At 43.7% G+C, this 21,738-nt stretch overlaps 1 protein-coding gene across 1 annotated transcript; it reads right to left on the reverse strand.

Annotated features, from left to right (window-relative positions):
* Positions 1–1,067: 1,067 nt before the first annotated feature.
* On the reverse strand, positions 1,068–15,079 carry cdk1 (cyclin dependent kinase 1). The gene is made up of 8 exons (XM_056291598.1): positions 15,005–15,079; positions 14,632–14,672; positions 13,677–13,833; positions 11,692–11,815; positions 10,635–10,805; positions 10,323–10,486; positions 5,714–5,855; positions 1,068–1,266 (listed from the first exon to the last, which is right to left on the reverse strand). Exons 2-8 carry the CDS (start codon positions 14,666–14,668, stop codon positions 1,153–1,155), a joined length of 909 nt encoding a protein of 302 aa, XP_056147573.1. The 5' UTR covers positions 14,669–14,672; positions 15,005–15,079; the 3' UTR covers positions 1,068–1,152.
* Positions 15,080–21,738: the final 6,659 nt, after the last annotated feature.

Raw genomic sequence — 21,738 nt, forward strand, 5'->3', positions numbered from 1 at the left:
AAAATAAATAAAATTAAATAAAAAATAAAAAAAACATTTCTAAGTCCCAGAATTTTTTTTTATATAGGTGAAAAAATTAAAGCTGCTCAGAATCATCTGAAATGCCGAGAAAAGTGGTTTTAGCCATTTTTTTTTAGAAAAATGCATATTTTGCATAATTATGCATAATTTTAATTGTCTGGGATTTTCCCTTACTCTCTGAGACAATACCTACCACCTCCAAAAAGAATTAGGATCATAAATGCTTTAGTTTTCGGTCCCGCTATCTACACTGACACCACACACACACACATTATGAAAATATGAGTAGATATATATATTAAAAAAAAATGGCTTGACTTCAGTCCTGCCCAGTAGTTCTTTTTTTAAATCAGTCTTTCAAATGACTTCGTACCTGAAGAGGTCAGGGCCACCGGCCTGTAGTCAAGTTTTGGGGTGGCTTATTCCTGGCAATGGAAACTATTGCAGAACGTTTCCATAAACTAGGAACTCTTGTTGACAGAACGACAAATTAAAAAGAGAACAACAAAATGGAGCCTAATTGATCAGCACAGTGGCTCGGTGTACAGCTGCCAGTGTTGTCAGGGCTCGTTAGTCTTACAGTGCTTAAAAGTATTCACGACTCTGTACAGAAACGGGAGGGGTGAAATGGCTGGAGGTCAGTAGTCTACCTTTGAAAGCAGCAGTGTCTTCGCTAGTCATGAAGATCAAATCTGGAATAAAACACAACTCCTTTGCCAGTGCCATGTCTGACATGAAGCCTCCTGCAGCTGCCCCCTTTCCTCTGCTCGTCATGTAGCCCACCGACAGTTCTGACACTGACCCAAGCCGAGCCTCGGCTCTTACCACTGTTCGCTTCAGCCTTAAGTTTGCAACACAGTTCAGCCCTCCTTATTTTATGTTGAATCTCCTTTTGCAAAGAGTTATCAATTTAGAATGTAACATTTTGCCTAGTGGCCCGCATTTGTACGGCAAACTTCCTTACGGTTCCGTGAGGTAAAACACAAGGCCCCCTTCATAAAATTTCACTCAAATTGCACTTTTATTAGAAATGCATTATCGAAAGGTATGACAACGGTACACATTTCCACAATATTTACAAAATAAGCAAGAATATAAGGGTTATATATATATACAAATACACACGGGAACTCAAATCTTGACATTGCTGGAGGGCAAGGTAGATTTGTCGAAGTCATCAAAATACGGGTGGGTCATCGCTTGACGCGCTGAAATCCTCTTGGGAGGGTTGTAGGTGAGCGTTTTCTGCAAAAAAATAGAAATAAGAAAGGAAAGGATATATCATTTGCCACTTTAACTATTAAAGTCTATATATTTGCACAGGGAGCTCAGTGTTGAAAGAGTTTACTGACTGATGATGCCCAATAGCTTAGAACAGGGGTCTCAAACTACTGGCCTGCGGGCCACATCCGACCCGTGAGGCAGTTCTGTGTGGCCCGCGCTGTTTTAGATTTATTAAAAGAGGTCCGGACGTGCATCCATTTCGCATACCATCGTGTTTTTTGCACCAGCCCTCCCCCATAAGACCACCTGTCAAGTGGCCCCTAGGTAATTTGAGTTTGAGACCACTTGTTAGAAGCGTTTAAAAACTAATTACATGCTGCACAATTAATAATCTCAATCACGACATTGGCTTCCCACAATTAAATGAACACGATAGACTGCGATGCTGACATTTAAAATACATGCACCGCTCATAGAACGCTCCACTGCACATCATGTGGCCTGACCAATCACAGCCGCTCCCTGTCCTGCAGCGGCAGCCTGTGCAAAGATTTGCTGGATGTTGTGGCTGCAGTCCAGAGCAGAAGAGTAATACACAATATACAGTAATATACAAGCCAGCCAGTAATATACGAGGCAGTCCCTCGAAGCGGCTCATCGTCCTTTGTTTGGAAATATTTCGATTTTAGGTCAAGTGATGTCAACCAAGAACAAATCATGTGCAAAGAGAGCTTCAGAATTGTGTCTGCACTGCAAAGCAACACAACTAACCTGTTCAACCACTTGGAAAAACAGCACAAGCTGCAGTACGACAAATCCATGAGGGTCAAGAAGAATAACGTTGCTAACATGACCTCACCGAATCCCCGTCCTTGTCCGAGTGAACGAGAACCAGTCTTACTTTGATACAAAGATTTGTACATTAGCAAGAATCAGAATCATGTTTACTGGCTATGTGGGTTTGCATATTCGTGACATTAAAAAAAAAAAAAAAAAGATTTTCCCCCCTTTTTCTCCCCAGTTGTACTTTGCCAATTACCCCACTCTTCCAAGCTGTCCCGGTCGCTGCTCCACCCCCTCTGCCGATCCGGGGAGGGCTGCAGACTACCACATGCCTCCTCCCATACATGTGGAGTCACCAGCCGCTTCTTTTCACCTGACAGTGAGGAGTTTCACCAGGGGGACGTAGCGCATGGGAGGATCACGCTATTCCCCCCAGTTCTCCCAACCGACCGACCAGAGGAGGCGCTAGTGCAGCGACCAGGACACATACCCACATCCGGCTTCCCATCCGCAGACACGGCCAACTGTGTCTGTAGGGACGCCCGACCAAGCCGGAGGCAACACGGGGATTCGAACGGCGATTCCTGTGTTGGTAGGCAACAGAATAGACCGCTACGCCACCCGGACGTCCTTGCTTTGTATTCTGTCTTTTTTTTTCTAGTACAATTTTTTTCCCTGTCTTGTCTATTTTTGTCTGCTACATTTAGAGGGCTTTGGGGTGGGTTAAAAGGGGATTGTGTATGTTGTGTTGACTGTAAATCAAAAAACTATGAATAAAGCATTTCAAAAAAAAAAAGTCTGTTCAGTTTGTCCAGTAGACAGTTGGAGGCTAAAAAGTTCTTCCCTGCTGTATGTGATCAGTGAGTGGGCGCTGGAAACCAAACAAACAATAACAGAAAAAGTACAAGAGAGCGCAGAACCGAGGCTACTGTCTGCGGCGCCATCTGGATGACTTTTCGTGCAGCACAATATGGGAATTAAAGCAGCGCCGTTTATTTAAATGTTAAAGTGTAGTCAAATATTTTGTCCCTAAAATCAGTGAATAATGGTGATAAATAATCATGATATCAATATTGATCAAAATAATTGTGATTATAATTTTGGCCATAAATGTACAGTACCAATATGTCCATCCAAAATATGAATTCTTGCAATCTTGTACATACTGCACATTCTTCTGAACCATCTCAAAGAGAGAGGCTCTTACCTCTGGAGGCTTTCTAGCAGTTCGCTCGAGTTGTACTGCAAACATCCGGCTTAAATTGGGCCCAACGAACCGATCAGCTGTGTGGTGGAGATGTTTCAGCAGGAATAAAATCCTGTCTGCTGCCGTCACTGCTTCAGTGCATCATTGCTAGTTTGTGTAAATTAACTTCAGTTCAACTTCTAATCTATGCTCTATAGGCATTGGCATCATGCTGCCATGACGACGGCCACGTCTCATAACCAGTTCTCCTAGGAAGTTAATGACTGCCAGCTGCTTTTGTTGCTCATGTTGCTTTTCCTGTGAGCACATGTTAAGTGACAAACATGGCAACCAATAGTCGTTTTTTTTTGGTTTTAACCAGTAATTGCAGCTCTTCTAATCGGTTATACAAAGATCGGAGATTTGCAAGAAATTTTTCCAATACAGACCTTGTATAACGCTCTCAACAAAAATACACCAGACTACACTACTTAAATTTCTGGTATAGAATTGCAGTGCAACTGATAAAGTTGGATGAGAGTAGAACATTTTCTTTCTTTTTTTACCCCCCCCCCTTTTCTCCCCAATAGTACCTGGCCAATTACCCCATTTTTCCGAACCGTCCCGGCCGCTGCTCCAACCCCTCTGCCGATCCAGGGAGGAATGCAGACTAACTACCACATGCCTCCTCCGATACATGTGGAGTTGCCAGCCACTTCGTTTCACCTGACAGTGAGGAGTTTCACCCGGCAGTGAGGAGTTTCACCAGGGGGATGTGGCCAGTGGGAGGATCATGCTATTCCCTCCAGTTCCCCCTTCCCCCGAACAGGCGCCCCAACCGATCAGAGGAGGCGCTAGTGCAACGACCAGGTCACATACCCACATCCGGCTTTCCACCAGCAAACATGGCCAACTGTGTCTGTAGGGACGCCCGACCGAGCCAGAGGTAACACGGGGGATTCGAACTGGTGATCCCCATGTTGGGAGGCAACGGACTAGACCGCCACACTACCCAAACGCCCTGAGAGTAGAACATTTTCAACGCACTTGGTACCTTTTGTATCATGAGACCATAAGAGGTCTCTTGCTCTTAAAAAGCGTATATAAGTGTGTATAGCAGATTAAGTGTCTACCTAGAAAAATCTAATATTATTGTTCCGTCTCAGAATGACTTCAGGAAACAGCACCACATACATAGCGATTCTATTGATAAAGGAGACTGCGGCATTGGTATTTTTCTGGATTTGTCAAAGGCATTTGACACTACTTATTTTGAGATTCTTTTAAATAAATTTTGTCATTGTGGGGTCAGAGGTATAGCGCTTCTTAACTGGTTTAGAAGCTTTATCTATGGGAGAAGGCAATATATACTTATAAATGGCCACAAATCTTTATGTAAATCCATCAAGTATGGGATCCTCCAGGATTCAATTTTAGGGCTGCTCCTCTTTATCCTGTATATAAATGACTTTGTAAGTTCCTCTTACATTTTACATAAAATATGGTTTGCTGATGATACAAATTTTTTCCTGTCACTTAAGAGTCCAAATGATCTTCAAAAAATTCTAAATGAGGAGCTGGTGAACGTGGACACTACATTGTGTTTTGTTCCACAAAAAAAAAATAATAATAATAATAATCAAAATAACGCTGAGCATGTTTGTCTCTAAATTAATGGTCAGGATATTGAAAGAGTTAAGCCCACAAAATTCCTAGGGGTCCACATTGAATCTTTAAATTTTAAGTGCCATATTGATGCTCTAACAAAAAGATTATCTAAATATTTTGGTCTGTTTTTTAAGATAAGACATTTTCTCCCACGCGCAGCAGCACTTCTTAATATGTACAAGTCTTTATTTGAGCCCCACATCAATTATTGCAATGTTATTTGGTGCAGCACTTTTCCCAGTTTTCTAAAAAAAAATACAGATTCTGCAAAAGAAAGTTATACACGCCATATCGTGGTCTGGGGTCTGTGCTCCCACGGACTCTCTTTTCCTCAATGATGGTCTTTTGAGGCTTGCTGAATGTAATGTTTTTCATAATGCTTGTTTGATGTACCATGTTATCTATGGGGAAAATAATTAAAGCAAATTAATTCAGAAATATACTGCTGACTGATATACTAAAAAAGTGCTAATTATAGGGCTAGGACTTTAGATTTTTATTTTATTTGTTTCTTTGTAGGTTTTATTTTTCTTTCCTTCCATGTCTGTTATTCTTTATGTAAATTACTTTGCTTAAAGAATGGGTCCCCGTCCATAAGCTCTGCTGAGCTTCCTTGGGGTGTCCCTTTTCACACCATTTTGTGTATTATATATGTATAAAATTTTATTTTTTTAATTTGTGTGTGAAATAAAGTTGAAGTGACCCTACTTGGATCCCTGAAAAACAATATCCATAAATGAAACTTAAAAGTAGCCATGATCCACTGCTTCTACCTGAGAGCCATTTTACCATTTCGTGCTACAAAACTATAATTAAATAGTGTGATCTTACAGCCAGCAAATCGAGGCCATTCTTATCCAGATTTTTCACCATGGAAGCCAGGTTGCCAGAGTTCCACTTGGGGAAGCTGTTTTTGTAGTCAGGCAGGGACTCAACATCAGGCCATACGTTGTTATTAGGGGTACCCAGCGTCCTGGAAAAGAGTGAAGACAAAGATGATGAAATAGCACGATGAAAATAGGCTATCATCAAAGAATCTGAACTACTAACAAATCCCAATCCTAAAGTATCGGGTATCGAAGTATCGGGTACTGGTCCAATACCGTCCTCATGTACTTGTAAAACTACTCGGGCACAACCCCACCCGATACCCGACTAGACAATTCCTGCTGAAACTGTGAAAAGTGAGGGGTGCCTTTCCCCCCCCCATTCATACCCGAAGAGATGGAGCCAGATAGACGATGTGGCGTGACAGCCACGAAGCAGACGAACGCGTCGATGTGCCATTTATCCAAATGGAACGATAAATGACAGTTCCAGCTGTATTTTCTGCTTCACTTCTACTTTAAAGAGGTATAAATTCCATAGAACTGTGTACAAAAACGACTATAATCTGTTTAAAAAGGATTAAAATAAATATCTCATTGTACCAGAGGCAATGCGCCGCAGCAATGCAACCTTGTGGATTTTTTTTAATTAGATATTAAACTAAATCAACGTGTCTCCATGATCCTGTAGTTAAAATGATCTAGTTAACGGGGTCCGCGGTGGTGGAGCGGTCTAAGCATCGGCTTTGCGTCGATGCAGTTGCCCACTGGGGACCGGGGGTTCGTGCCCCGGTCTCGTCAGATCCGACTATGGCCGGACTCGATGAAGCAGCAATAATTGGCAACGCCGTCTTCGGGAGGGGGGCGGAGTCGGCTTGTGTTCGTCACATGAATGCGTCTCTGGGTGTGTCGGAAAAAGCAGTGGTTCGGCCTGGAGTCGCCTTGTCACGAAAGTGGCGAGGCGTCTCCTTCGAGACTGCCAGCCGGAGAGATGCAGTCGGCGAACGCATACATTACGACAGGGTGGGTGTTTGAATTAAAATTGGGATCGATTGGCCACTAAATTGGGAGAAAAAGGGAAAAAAATCAGAAAAAAAAAAAAATGATCTAGTTAATTAATTCCGTGTATACCCTGCACTGCCAAACCCTGCATAACCAACTGCATTATCAGCTGGTAAAACTCAGTATGCATGCAGAAATCTCCTCAGAAAACACGGCTGGCACACAACCACATGCAGCAGACACAGTCAGTGCCATGTTTGTTCAGGGGAAAAACAAGTTTAATGTACAAATCTCAGCAACAGTACCATGTATATTTGTGTTACAGCCAGAACGCGAGGCACATCTGATGAAAATAAAACCATTTCTATGCCATTCTTAGAACTGTAATGGTATTATTAAGTATCTGTAATTGGCAAGTACCCAAAAGTACTTGGACTGAAAAAAAGTGGTGCATCCCTACTTACATTTTGCACTCCCAATAGTAGGCAACAGGGCCAAAATGGGGGGATCATTCGAGTGTGAAAATATTTGTTTGTGGGGGGGGGGAGGCAGCACCACCGCGGCTGTCTGCCTGGTGAATACTAGCGAGAGCCTTGGCCGCTTGCACTGAATACGCTGCATGACGGACAGGAGTCACACATCACTTTCATTGGCTGAAAATGAAATTTAGGTCAAGCTGAAACGAATGAATACTTAAACAACAACCGTGTGGTAAAGATGGCAGAGACTTCACAAGCCACCTCGGCCTCAGAGGGGGATATTCACTCCCAACCATCTAAAACCCCCGTTTGGAAATACTTCAGATTTTGGTCAGAAAAATGGGAAAATCGCAGAACCTGGAGATAAAGTCGTATGCAAGCTATGTAAGCTACAGTTGGCTTGCCATTCCACCACTAGTGACCTGAGGGCACGTCTCGAAATTATGCACCCAAATGAGCACGGCCTGATGCCTGTAACTCCACCCAAAAAGCCACGTCTTGACTCATATTTTACACCGCCCGCCACCTTCAGCATGACAAGAGGCTTGCACGAAGTAACTTACATCGTTCACATGCAAGGACGTGAGGCCAATCATGGTCCTTAAATGAAGTTTTACGGTATAGGACAATATTTTATTTTGTAATGTATAGGTATTGTAGCTCTTTTAAAAGAAATGTATACGTTAAAGTAAATATACCTGTACTTGTGGACATAATGTGAATGGGTTGGAACCCGTGTGTTGTTGTATTGACCTTTTGCACGTGACGTCACGTCCCGCTCGCGGGGAATATGAACGCCATGACGGACGGCAAGAAGTGATAGACCGGGAAATTCAAAAGCGAACAACAAAAACAAACAAAATATGGCGACGGATGAGTAGCTATTATAGTTTAAATTTAAGTGATGGCTACCAATAATCAGTGTAATGTTGTGGAGTTGTCCTGTGAAGTGAGTCACCTTGTAGGACGGCACAAAGAGCGATATGTGGAGAAGCTAGCGATAGCAGGGTTAGCTACCGACCCGTACCTTCTTCCTACCGATGTGTTCACGGATCTAGCAAAATCATCCAGTCTGCCTGAGTTCAATCCGCATGATCTGTACCACTATGTTACCAACGGAGTGTCCCATACACAGGTGCTGACCTAAAAGCACACAAAAGTCTGGATGCTGACCAGTTCTTTGTAGCTGGTGGGGTTGCAGAACCGCGGTGCTACGCCCACAGCAGGGGGATGTACCTCATAATGGCAAAGGTAAGACATAGCTAGCTAGCTAGCCAGCTGTGTATGTTTTTAACCTGTTTCCCCCAGGATGCCATCAAAACTCAAATCGACTGTAACCAAAAGCAGCTCATACTTTCCTCGCCATTTCATAGTAGGTTACACAGTCTGGCCAGCTAGCAGCATTTGGCTCATTCCACAGAAAGTGTTAAGCTTGAGTCCACAACATTCAAAGGGGACAAGGAGGCATAACAAAACTGTCAGTAATGTTTTCAGTGTCTGAAGCCACTGATTCAAGTGTACTGGTTAGCATGAAGCAAAATACATTTAAATAATAAATATACAACTTGTATATTTTTAGCTGTTTTTGTTAAATTACAATCATTTTCTCATGTCCACTCTGACCATTTCTCACATTCATGTAAGGTAACACTTAAAAAATATCACATACATCTCAAGACTTTTATTGTTCTTATGAGCAAAAATACTTCCCTCTTCATATGAAACGTGTTAATTAAGTTAAAAATGCATAATTTTTGGTTAAAATATACATGAGAAAATGATTGTAATTTAACAAAAACAGCTAAAAATATACAAATTGTATATTTATTATGTAATTGTATTTTGCTTCATGCTAACCCGTACACTTGAATCAGTGGCTTCAGACACTGAAAACATTACTGACAGTTTTGTTATGCCTCCTTGTCCCCCTTGAATGTTGTGGACTCAAACTTAACACTTTCTGTGGAATGAGCCAAATGCTGCTAGCTGGCAAGACTGTGTAGCCTACTATGAAATGGCGAGGAAAGTATGAGCTGCTTTTGGTTACAGTCGATTTGAGTTTTGATGGCATCCTAGGGGAAACAGGTTAAAAACATACACAGCTGGCTAGCTAGCTAGCTATGTCTTACCTTTGCCATTATGAGGTACATCCCCCTGCTGTGAGCGTAGCCCCGCGGTTCTGCAACCCCACCAGCTACAAAGAACTGGTCAGCATCCAGACTTTTGTGTGCTTTTAGGTCAGCACCTGTGTATGGGGACACTCCGTTGGTAACATAGTGGTACAGACCGTGTGGACTGAACTCGGGCAGACTGGACGGTTTTGCTAGATCCGTGAACACATGGGTAGGAAGAAGGTACGGGTCGGTAGCTAACCCTGCTATCGCTAGCTAACCCAGCTATCGCTCTTTGTGCCGTCCTACAAGGTGACTCACTTCACAGGACAACTCCACAACATTACTCTGACTATCGGTAGCCATCACGTAAATTTAAACTATAGTAGCTACTCATCCGTCGCAATATTTTGTTTGTTTTTGTTGTTCGCTTTTGAATTTCCCAGTCCATCACTTACTGCCGTCCATCATGGCGCAGTCTCCCTCGTCACGTGATAATTGTGACGTGTCTGCAAAGGGTGAATAAGAAATAATCGAACGTCATTCCTGGCCTTTTTTTTTTTTGGTGGATTTCCCCCCCCTTTTTCTCCCCAATTGTATCCAGCCAATCATCCCGCTCTTCCAAGCCGTCCTGGTCTCTGCTCCCCTCCCTCTGCCAATTCCGGGAGGGCTGCAGACCACCACATGCCTCCTCCGATACATGTGGAGTCACCAGCCGCTTCTTTTCACCAGGGGGACGTAGCGTGTGGGAGGCTCACGCTATTCCCCCTCCCCCCTAAACAGGCGCCCCGACCGACCAGAGGAGGCACTAGTGCAGCGACCAGGTCACATACCCACATTCGGCTTCCCACCCGCATACAACTGTGTCTGTAGGGACGCCCAACTAAGCCAGAGGTAACACGGTGATTCGAACCGGAGATCCCGCTTCGCTACCCGGACGCCTCATTTCTGGACAATTTTGACACACCTAGCACGTGCACTCACTCTCGCCTGCGCACGCACACACACACACAGTCTATACCTAAAGATCCTGAACAGTTGGTCTATCTCTGAGTCTCCATGGAATAAAGGTTTCCTTGTAGCCATCTCTGCAAAGATGGTCCCGATGCTCCAAATATCTACTGGGGTTGAATAACGAGCTGCACCCAACAGGACCTCAGGAGCCCGGTACCACAGCGTGACAACCTGAGGACACACAGAAAACAGACATATTCATGAAGGGTAGAACAGGTTGTCACCAACCAAATGTTAAAGATAACCATGTCCCCCCCCCCCTCCAAAACAAATTCCATAAGACAGCTCATTGTGCAGTCCACGGTGGAAGTTGACTCACCTCATGTGTGTAGACTCGAACAGGCACTCCGAAGGCCCTGGCCAAGCCAAAGTCAGCCAGTTTGATGACTCCTTTGTTGTCAATCAAAAGGTTCTGAGGTTTCAGGTCCCTGTGTAGCACTCTACGACAGTGGCAAAAGTGGATGCCCTCCAAGATCTGGTAAAGGTAGCTCTGGTAGACCCAAAAGGGTTTGAATATGACGAGACAGAGATTTAGAAAAGGCGATCAAGAACTTTCTGGGTAGACTTGTGGGCAGCTGAGGCCTGGTGATCTACTACAGCACTACCCACAGACACACACACCGGCATCACTATTCTTTTCATTCACTTCAGTGTTCTCTACATTTCTAACACTTTCTGTAGCTCGCTAACAAGCAAATGCAACCGAAATATCATGCTGTGAACAAAAACTGCATTACACTCAATGTTGTGATTTTTCCATTCTGGATTAGCCTCGGACTTACAATGATACCCTCATGCTGTTTCTGAGCAGATTTTTAACTCGGACGGTTTGAATTACAACCGAAAGGTAGGTGTGGCTTTATGATTTCATAGCTATCGGCTACTGAAATTCAGGGTGGTCATGTGGGTGTGGCTGGGTGGGCTAAACACTGGGGCTAACCCACTTGCAGCAGAAAAACGAGAAATTCACTGGTGACAGCCCCCTTCCTGCCCTGTCGTCACTTTACACAAAAAGAAAAGAAAAGGCGAGCGACGAGACCACCGACAGCAGCTTTGAGGTTGGGGATGTGGAAGACGATTCCTCTTTCTCTGGAAGTTGACTGCTCGCCTCACGAATATGTTGCTCAACCAATACTCCTTCCCGCTACGGACACGCCCTCTATGCGAACCAACTGGAAATATGATTTCGACCACTGATACCTCTTGTCTGGCCATAAATGTGATTTTAGGGCTACCATTTGTCTCATCGATCACATCCACACTCCTCACATTGATTAACAACAGGAAAAGTCAGATTTTGATGCAAGGATCTCTTTAAAAGGTACACTCTGTGCATTAGGCACTCAGTGTATTTGTAACAAGCAAATACTACTTACCTTGACTAGCATGGGGTCCATATACTGCCCAGAGGGGATAGAATCCAGGTATTTCTTAAGGTCCATAGACAGAAACTCAAAGATTAGATAAAGACGGGACTCCTGCATCAGAACATCCAGCAATCTGTGATAGACACACACATGCACACACAATCACAGGAATTGTTCATACTAGAATGACCAAGGCCGCCATTTTGACGGTTTTGGATTTTCATAGTTTCATAACTGTGGAGAAAGAAAAAAAAAAAGATACATGCTGCTCCTAAAACTGCATATATTTGCATTAAACTGAGTTTTAGATCAGGTGCACGAAAAAAAGCTGTGTTAAGATCTACCTAAAACGACCACGAGCCGTCAAAAAGACGGCTCATAATTTGCGCATGATCGTGCGCGTCATGTCACTATGTATGACGTGTGTAGGTCGCATCATTTCCCTCGGGAAGTTCACCGCTCTGTCCTAAAAACACCCCGGCGCTCTCCAGTGCAGAGAAATAGTTTAAACTTGATTTTTCATAATTTCCAACATGTCTGGTTACAGACGCCGCTACAGACGCACCATGACTACCACCGAGGCGTCACAGTATTTACAGGCGTTGGACAGCGGCCATTTTTAATTGTTTAAAAGTAGTATTATAGTTGTTAAAATGTTAATTTTGGTGTCAGTTAGTTTCTTAGCAGACATACTAACATATGCAATGCATTAATATCTCAGTTGGGTATTTATCTTGACAGAATATAGTTTAAAAACCGCAGCGGTCGTTTTGATGGCCCATGGTCGTTTTAGGTAGAAGTGAAATCCCGGTCGTTCTAGTGTTAAAGCTGACACCAAATGGAAGTAGCCTGGGAGGGAACCAGATTAAACTGCAGGCTCATGTTATATTTGCTCTGGCAGATAACACCTGGCCACCCTCCTGTTGAGACAGATTTCCAGTCGACCTGGCCCGGGTCTGTTGAGCCCTTTAAATCCAAATTTAAAACTCATCTGTTTGCCTTAGCTTACAATTAGTTGCCTTTAAGTTGAGTGCTTCACAACCTGTACTGGATGGCGGGTTGGTTTTCTGTCTCAATGAATTTACCAACCACTGTTCTGCCGACAAGATTATCGAGTATAGATTACAGAGTATAGATTATGACTAATTGATGACTTAATTGATTATGACTAATGACTATTGCAAACTGTTCTCTTCTCTAACATGTCTTTCCTCTCTCTCTGAATGATGTCTTCTCCTTCCTCTTTCTCTGTGTTTGAATGGTGTCATGTGAGTCTCTCTTGCATGCATGTGCAGTCGGTTCTCCTCTCAGGTCTCCATGGTGATAGTGGTCGCCATTTGGATGCTGCCTGCCCTTCCACTCCTCACATAAGTTTTTCTTTTATTACACGATGATGCTGGTCGTGTGGCTTGGGTGCTGGACTGCTCCGTTGGCATGTGGACACTGCTTGGCATCCTGTGCATCATGTTCTTCATAAATGTTATGTCCATTATAATTCTGTTATCCTCTTTCAATGTTGTATTATGTAAATTGTGTGAACACAACATCCATTGCATGCTGTCCATCTTGGGAGAGCAATCCCTCCTCTGTTGCTCTCCCTGAGGTTTCTTCCTATTTTTTCCTCCCTGTTAAAGGGGTTTTTTTAGGGAGTTGTTCCTTATCCGATGAGAGGGTCTAAGGACAGGATGTTGTGTTGCTGTTAAGCCCACTGAGGCACATTTGTAATTTGTGATATCGGGCTATACAAATAAAATTGATTTGATAATTCGCATCTGCATATTGGTCTGGCGACGGCAGGCTAAAGTGGAAGTGCAAGATCTAGTAATTGCGTCTAGGACATTTCCGGACGGTCTCCCGAGCGAAATTTACTGCAGAAACGGTTAAAAGTTGCCCCCGGTCAATATTGCATACCCCGTAATTTACGGACAAACGTGATTTCTCTCTCTCTCTCACACACACACACACACCAACTCCGATATGTGAAATTGACATACCGAACGACATTGGGATGCTGCAACTCTTTGAGGAGAGAGATTTCTCTGACAGCAGTGCTAGGAACGCCTTCCTCCTCACTCTCTAACCGGATCTTCTTCATGGCCACAATTTGACCCGTGGCCTTGTGTTTGCCCTTGTACACCACCCCATATGTACCTGAAGAAGAAAAAAACAAATAAAGAAGAAAGTTGTCCAACTCTGTGACATTCACATCAGGGAAACGGAGCAATACATTCTACAACGTGTAAACCCAGGTAAAGCAATGTGATGTGCAAAAGTATGTAGTGCAGTGTTTCTCAACCCTGTCCTCAAGGACCCCTATCCTGCAAATTTTCTTTGTGACCCTGAATAGGTACCTGTTTGTAGTTATTCAACCAATCAGCAATGCATTTTGTTGTTGCACACCTTGCATAATTAAGTGCTGCGAGATGATTGGTCGAGTAAGTACAAGCCGGGCTACCTATGCAGGGTTAACAATGAAAATCTGCAGGATAGGGGGTCCTTGAGGACTGGGTTGAGAATCGCTGGTGTTAGTGAATACAGCGGTCTCTATAGCGCTGGAGGAGGGCCCGGCTGGACCCGTAGGGGGGGAAAAACGCTCGGGCTCGTTCGTATTTCTTTTAACCAATCACAACAGTGCTGGGCGGCGCCAAGCCCCAGCGCGCAGATATGAAGGGTGGCGAAGCGGCGGAAGGGGCGCAGAGTTCCGAGTGAAACAGTTGCCCAACGCTGTGCCACCCACAGCCAGTTGCCCAACAATGTACCACCCACAGCCCACTTTCTGAGTCAGTTGCCCATCTGAGCCACCCTACCCAAATAAAACAAAGACGTTACAAACGAGTGCACTTTTGAACAAGCCATCGTGTACGTACATGCACTACTTTTAGCAAATGCACTTTCACACAGTTTTCAAGAGACGGCGAAGACGAGACAAACACAGATAGACGAATTTACCCTCTCCGATCTTCTCTATTTTCAAGTAGTCCTCCATGGATCTGTGGAAGAGAAAGAACACAGTTCCGCATGTCAGCATCGGTTTCGGCGACGGACCGCGGCGCTGACGTCACAGTACATGCTGACGCTAAGTCGGGAGACCTCCACTCGGGCCGAGCGGCACTTCACTGCCGAACCGAGCCGGGCTTAATGTGCAGAAACACGAGATATCAACAAACAGTAGCTCAAGCGAACGGCCTCTTATCCCGAATGGCAACAATGTCTCCGGAGCGCAAAGCGGGGAGGGGGGGAAGGATAGCGGTCTAGTTTTACAATAAACGTACAATCAATACATCCGATCGGCGATGGTACCGAGCCAAAGGGGGGAACTTACCCTCCTTCCAGTCCCGCTTGTCCGGCTGAGACGACTCACAACACCGCACTCCCGCAAAACGGCCGACGCCACCCTACTAACTCGGACGGGTCGCGGTTTGCCGGCGGTTCAAAAAATACACCAATCAGATCGCGCCGTCGACCTTCGAACGCACCAATGGGGCACAAGCGGGTGGCGAGGCGCGGGATGACGTCGCCGGAAGTATGATTTGATGACCGTCAAAATAAAAGCGTTCGTAAAGCTCGTCGGCGTTACACGGTTGACGACGGACGGAAGACACCGAGCGAGCGTAATCATAACAGATAATTAATTACAAAAACGGGAGAAAAATAAATAAAATAAATAAAACACAAGGGGTCGATCGGGGATTGAGGCACGCAGATACTGATGAAGACATAGGGCTTTTTGAGTTTTACAACATTTCACTTTTTATATATATATATATATGTGTGTGTGTGTGTGTGTGTGTGTGTGTGTGTGTGTGTGTGTGTGTGTGTGTGTGTGTGTGTGTGTGTAACGTGCATGGATAAGAAGACACGCTGGCCGCTAGCTGGCGAGTCTGACTCTTCAGTCGAGCGGTTAGCGATGCCCCCTGCGGTGCGGGCGACATGGGTTCGCTTCCCGGCCGCGACACTTCCTGTGGTTGCGTTTTACCCCCGAGTTCGCTACAATATTATCTCATTTTGATTTGCAGCTATATTGGAATAATTTTTTAAAAAGCGACATTTGTGTATGAAAAAATTTTAGCCAAAATAATTCAATTATTGTTCCCAAATTCTGTTTTCTTGTCCTCCAATTGTAAATCAAATTTTATATTTTCCTATTGTAACGCGCGTGGATAAGTAGACACGCTCGGTGTGTCTGACCCTTTCGTCTACCGGTTAGCGATGTCTCCCGCGGTCCGGGCGGTACGGGTTCGCGTCCCGGCTGCGGCAGTTCCTGTGGTTGCCCCCCAAATTCGCTACAATATATTAAAATCTGAGTAATTTGATCATTGTAGGTTATCCAATTTTGAAAAGCATTCCAAAAGGTCATAATTAAGCTACACGAGAAAAAAAAAGTTGTTCAATTTTTTCAATGTCTGCGTTACAGAAAGTATTTCAATCTAAATTAAGCCTTTGGTGTAAGAAGCCATTGCACGGGTAGATCTCGTTCAACATTTTAAAGTGAACTTCTATAGCCTTGGGTGGGATTGGAAAGGACCGTCAAAATAAAAGTACAGGGCATCCGGGTTAGCGTAGGGGACTATTCCGTTGCCTGTCAACACGGGACCCCCGGCTTGGTCGGGAGCCCCTACAGACACTATTGGCCGTGTCTGCGAGTGGGATGCCGGATGTGGGTAAGAGTGGTACTGCAGCGTATTCCCATTTTTCTTTCTCTTCCCATTTTTTTCTGGCGCGGCATTCCTATTTCCCGTTTTTTTTTCTTCCCATTTTTCTCCCCCACTCTACAGTCCCCCCCCCTCTATAGTGGGGAGAAAAATAAAAGTACAGGTTATTCATTCGTTGTCTGTGGTGTATTGGATCGAGCACTCGGTGCTCGATTGTGTTGGACTGTTACCACTACTGAGTTCTGTAATACACTGGTCGAGCCTAGTAGTGTGTGATGTCTCCGTCAGTAAAGATCAGACTTGTGCCGCATCCTCGTCTCCGTGTACTTACATATATTAGTGATTAAGTTAGTAACCCACGAATAGTAACACTACAATAGTGTACATAAGAGAAGTCACAACATTGTCCATGGTTGTTGAGCCCCCTCTTGCACATTTTCACAAAGTCGGAACCCTAAATTTTTTTTTAAAAAAGATAAAATAATGATATATGATTATTTTTCATGATGCAATTTGTAAACCCATTATCATGCTGGTAAAGGGGGAAACGCTCTGGTTTTATTTTGTTTTACAGTGAAAAAAGACAAGAACATTGAGAACAGCGTTAATGCTGAATATATATATATATATATATATATATATATATATATATATATATATATATATATATATATATATATATATATATATATATATATATATATATATATATATACACTACCGTTCAAAAGTTTGGGATCACCCAAACAATTTTGTGTTTTCCATGAAAAGTCACACTTATTCACCACCATATGTTGTGAAATGAATAGAAAATAGAGTCAAGACATTGACAAGGTTAGAAATAATGATTTGTATTTGAAATAAGATTTTTTTTACATCAAACTTTGCTTTCGTCAAAGAATCCTCCATTTGCAGCAATTACAGCATTGCAGACCTTTGGCATTCTAGCTGTTAATTTGTTGAGGTAATCTGGAGAAATTGCACCCCACGCTTCCAGAAGCAGCTCCCACAAGTTGGATTGGTTGGATGGGCACTTCTTGCGTACCATACAGTCAAGCTGCTCCCACAACAGCTCAATGGGGTTCAGATCTGGTGACTGCGCTGGCCACTCCATTACCGATAGAATACCAGCTGCCTGCTTCTGCTCTAAATAGTTCTTGCACAATTTGGAGGTGTGTTTAGGGCCATTGTCCTGTTGTAGGATGAAATTGGCTCCAATCAAGCGCTGTCCACTGGGTATGGCATGGCGTTGCAAAATGGAGTGATAGCCTTCCTTATTCAGAATCCCTTTTACCCTGTACAAATCTCCCACCTTACCAGCACCAAAGCAACCCCAGACCATCACATTACCTCCACCATGCTTAACAGATGGCGTCAGGCATTCTTCCAGCATCTTTTCATTTGTTCTGCGTCTCACAAACGTTCTTCTTTGTGATCCAAACACCTCAAACTTAGATTCATCCGTCCACAACACTTTTTTCCAGTCTTCCTCTGTCCAATGTCTGTGTTCTTTTGTCCATCTTAATCTTTTTCTTTTATTGGTCAGTCTCAGATATGGCTTTTTCTTTGCCACTCTGCCCTGAAGCCCAGAATCCCGCAGCCGCCTCTTCACTGTAGATGTTGACACTGGTGTTTTGCGGGTACTATTTAATGAAGATGCCAGTTGGGGACCTGTGAGGCGTCTGTTTCTCAAACTAGAGACTCTAATGTACTTATCTTCTTGCTCAGTTGTGCAACGCGGCCTCCCACTTCTTTTTCTACTCTGGTTAGAGCCTGTTTGTGCTGTCCTCTGAAGGGAGTAGTACACACCGGTGTAGGAAATCTCCAATTTCTTAGCAATTTCTCGCATGGAATAGCCTTCATTTCTAAGAACAAGAATAGACTGTCGAGTTTCAGATGAAAGTTCTCTTTTTCTGGCCATTTTGAGCGTTTAATTGACCCCACAAATGTGATGCTCCAGAAACTCAATCTGCTCAAAGAAGTGCCCATCCAACCAATCCAACTTGTGGGAGCTGCTTCTGGAAGCGTGGGGTGCAATTTCTCCAGATTACCTCAACAAATTAACAGCTAGAATGCCAAAGGTCTGCAATGCTGTAATTGCTGCAAATGGAGGATTCTTTGACGAAAGCAAAGTTTGATGTAAAAAAAATCTTATTTCAAATACAAATCATTATTTCTAACCTTGTCAATGTCTTGACTCTATTTTCTATTCATTTCACAACATATGGTGGTGAATAAGTGTGACTTTTCATGGAAAACACAAAATTGTTTGGGTGATCCCAAACTTTTGAACGGTAGTGTGTATATATATATATATATATATATATATATATATATATATATATATATATATACTAGAAGAACCCCGCTACAATGTAGCGGTTTGATTCTCCACCCGTCTAAATCTCCCTCCTCCTCTTCATCCAGCCAGCTAACCGCCTTCCCCCTGCCCCTAAACCCCCCCCCCCACTCCAACTCCCTCCCCCCCAACTCCCTCCCCCCAAATGCTCAGAATCATCTGAAATGCCGAGAAAAGTGGTTTTTAGCCATTTTTTGAAAATGCATATTTTGCATAATTATGCATAATTATTATAATTATTTGAATTTTCTGCTATTTTTCTGGTCCTCTCTGGAACAATACCTACCACCTCCAAAAAAAATGAGGATCATAAGCGCATTTTTTGCAAAAATGCATTTATTTTGCATAATAATGCCAAAACATTTCTAAAAGTCCCAGAAAAAAAATTTTTATAGGTGAAAAAATCAAAGATGCTCAGAATCATCTGAAATGCCGAGAAAAGTGGTTTTTAGAAAAATGCATATTTTGCATATTTATGCATAATTAATTATGCATAATTTTAATGTTCTGCTATTCTTTATAGGTGCCCCCGATCATCCCCAATAACCTCCAAAAAGAATCGAGGCCCCAAGTGCTTTAGTTTGGCCGTTTATAGACTCTCACGCAGACACACACCACACACCAGACACACATTATAGATATATAAAAGAAACTGGACTTGAAATGACAGATATAAAGATAAACTGGTTGAATGGGCTACGTGCACAAGCGGTCGTCATCGAAACTTCCGGGGCGTCCTGGAGTGCATAGCCATTTCCGGTCAGATTTGTTGCGAGGAGAACGGATAGCTAGCTAGCTAGCTAGCTAGCTGTATCTTTCAAGATGAGTGTCTTCGGGGCAAAGAGGAGGCGACTGGTTACTTATCAGCGACAACAGACAGCGACAGCTAGTTACCACTGTTGTGTACCTAAGTGTGCTAACTCATCTCGGTATAATTCGACGATTAGCTTTCATAGATTGCCAGCTAACCCTGAGCTACGAGCCCAGTGGCTAGCTAAGATCCGTAGAGACGAGCTCACTCCTTCCGAGACTACTCGTGTCTGTAGTCGGCATTTCAAGACAGGCGATGTAGTTATGACTGGGGGGAAAGAAAGTACTCAACAAAGGTAGTGTACCCTCTCTTTCTGCTTGGAACCAATATTCTACTCCAGCCCCAAGGCTCAGTGTTTGGCAACGCCGCCCGAGAGGCCCTTCCCCGGACATGGCGTTCCCAGTCTCTGACTCCGACTCTGCCATGGAAGCACGGGTACCCGATCACGACTACTGCATTACACCGGGGACCACCGTGAGGGCTGGTCAGTTGGCTGAGGAAAAGGAAATGTTGAAAAGGAAAGTACTGGAGCTGCAACACTGTCTGGAAAGGTTGCAGTTCCAGTCCCGTGTTGGTCTGCAGCATCTCGCAGGATCAGATGAGGACTTTCGTTCTTACACACAATGAACTATTTCCTGGAATATAAAATAAATTATGTGTCTACCGGTATGTACACTGCCATGTGTTTACCATAATAGAAACAAGGTCTAATGTGCTTATCTTTTTATTCTTAGATTTGCATCATAGAAGCATTTCTTGACCTTTTGGCAACTAGAGCCAAAAACAGATGATAAGGGTCACCGGTGCTCCCTCTGGCAACTCCACTCAGCACAAAGCAACGGTAAGGTATGTTATGAGAATCAAATCCAGTGCAGAGAAATGATGGTCATTGTTGTATCCACTGTTGATGTGACGCATGTATGTGCATGTACTGCATGTTGAGAATGGTTTGTGGTTACACACTCATGTGGGCAATGGGCACTATATACAATAGGGCATAGGCTACTGGGGCCAAGACCGCCTCAGTGTGATCATGGGTGAATAGGCAACATCTCTCTAGTGGCACTTTTTGGTGGTTTAATTGCTTTTCCTGTCACGCTGTTGCTGTTGTGATTTAACCGGTCTCTGCATGATAAAAACACAAAGCCCTTTTCATTTATTTTCACAGAAACTGGCACCCGTTGGCGAACTGCTGCTATTTTTGATGTACTTGTCTGTTGGCCTGCCTCTCACATCTTGCCAAACGCTTTGACATTCACTGCACCACAGCCAGCAGGATCATTACAACATGGACAAACTTTCTTTACTTTGTCCTTGGCTCCACCCGCCTGTGGATACCACAAGATGAAGTGAAAGCTCTTTTGCCGCCAGAGTTTGAGTCCTACCCTGACACACAGGTGATCCTTGACTGTACAGAGATCTACTGCCAAACTCCCTCCTCTCTCCTTCTGCAGAGGGAGGGTCTTCTCAACATACAAATCTCACACGACATTCAGGGCCTTGATAGGAATTGCCCCCCACCGGCCCCGTAACGTTTATCTCTGCATTGTATGCTGGCTCCATGAGCGACCGAGAGATCTTGAAGATATCCGGCATTACTAACCTCCTCACAGCAGGCACAGCCATTATGGTGGACAAAGGTTTTGTGGTGGACTCTCTCATTCCCTGCAAGGTCTACCGACCCGCCTTTCTGTCGACGAACGCCCAAATGTGTAGGGAGGATGTCCAGCAGACGCAGTCCATTGCCCGCTTGAGAGTCCACGTTGAGAGGTGATTTTGTTTTGAGTACTAATATTTATATCAATTCTATTTTACATGGGTAAAGATTTGATGATGATATGCTGCATCTCATGAATTAAATATCCTACTCATTTCTCTTACAAGAAATGTATAGTGTATATCTTATGGGTATCCTTATGTTGTTCATTTTTACTTTTTCTTCTTTGTTTCAAACCGGGACAGGTGTGTCCGGAGGGTCAAAGAAAACAAGCTGTTCAGCCAGGCCATACCGCTGTCTGTGTGTGGAAGTATCGATCAGCTGTTCAGGGTAGCTTGCATCCTGGGGAACTACCAGAATGGACCACTGGTGGAGGCCTGGGCGGGTAAATGTGCAACTAGTATTTGCAGTTACTACTTATAAATTGATGGAATAATGGCACATTTGCAGACATTAGCGGTGTTAAGGTTATAATCCTAGTAATAAAGCAAATTTGACATTAAATAATTATGCATTT

The sequence above is a fragment of the Lampris incognitus genome, chromosome 13, assembly GCF_029633865.1.
Source record: "Lampris incognitus isolate fLamInc1 chromosome 13, fLamInc1.hap2, whole genome shotgun sequence".
Lineage (NCBI taxonomy): Eukaryota > Metazoa > Chordata > Actinopteri > Lampriformes > Lampridae > Lampris > Lampris incognitus.

Coding starts and splice junctions, on each gene's coding strand:
- cdk1 (XM_056291598.1), bottom strand. CDS start 14,668: ATGGAGGACTACTTGAAAATAGAGAAGATCGGAGAGG. Junction 10,806..11,691: donor TGGACCCCATGCTAGTCAAG/GTAAGTAGTATT, acceptor TGGGTCTACCAG/AGCTACCTTTACCAGATCTT. Junction 1,267..5,713: donor ATGGCCTCGATTTGCTGGCT/GTAAGATCACAC, acceptor ATTTTTTTGCAG/AAAACGCTCACCTACAACCC.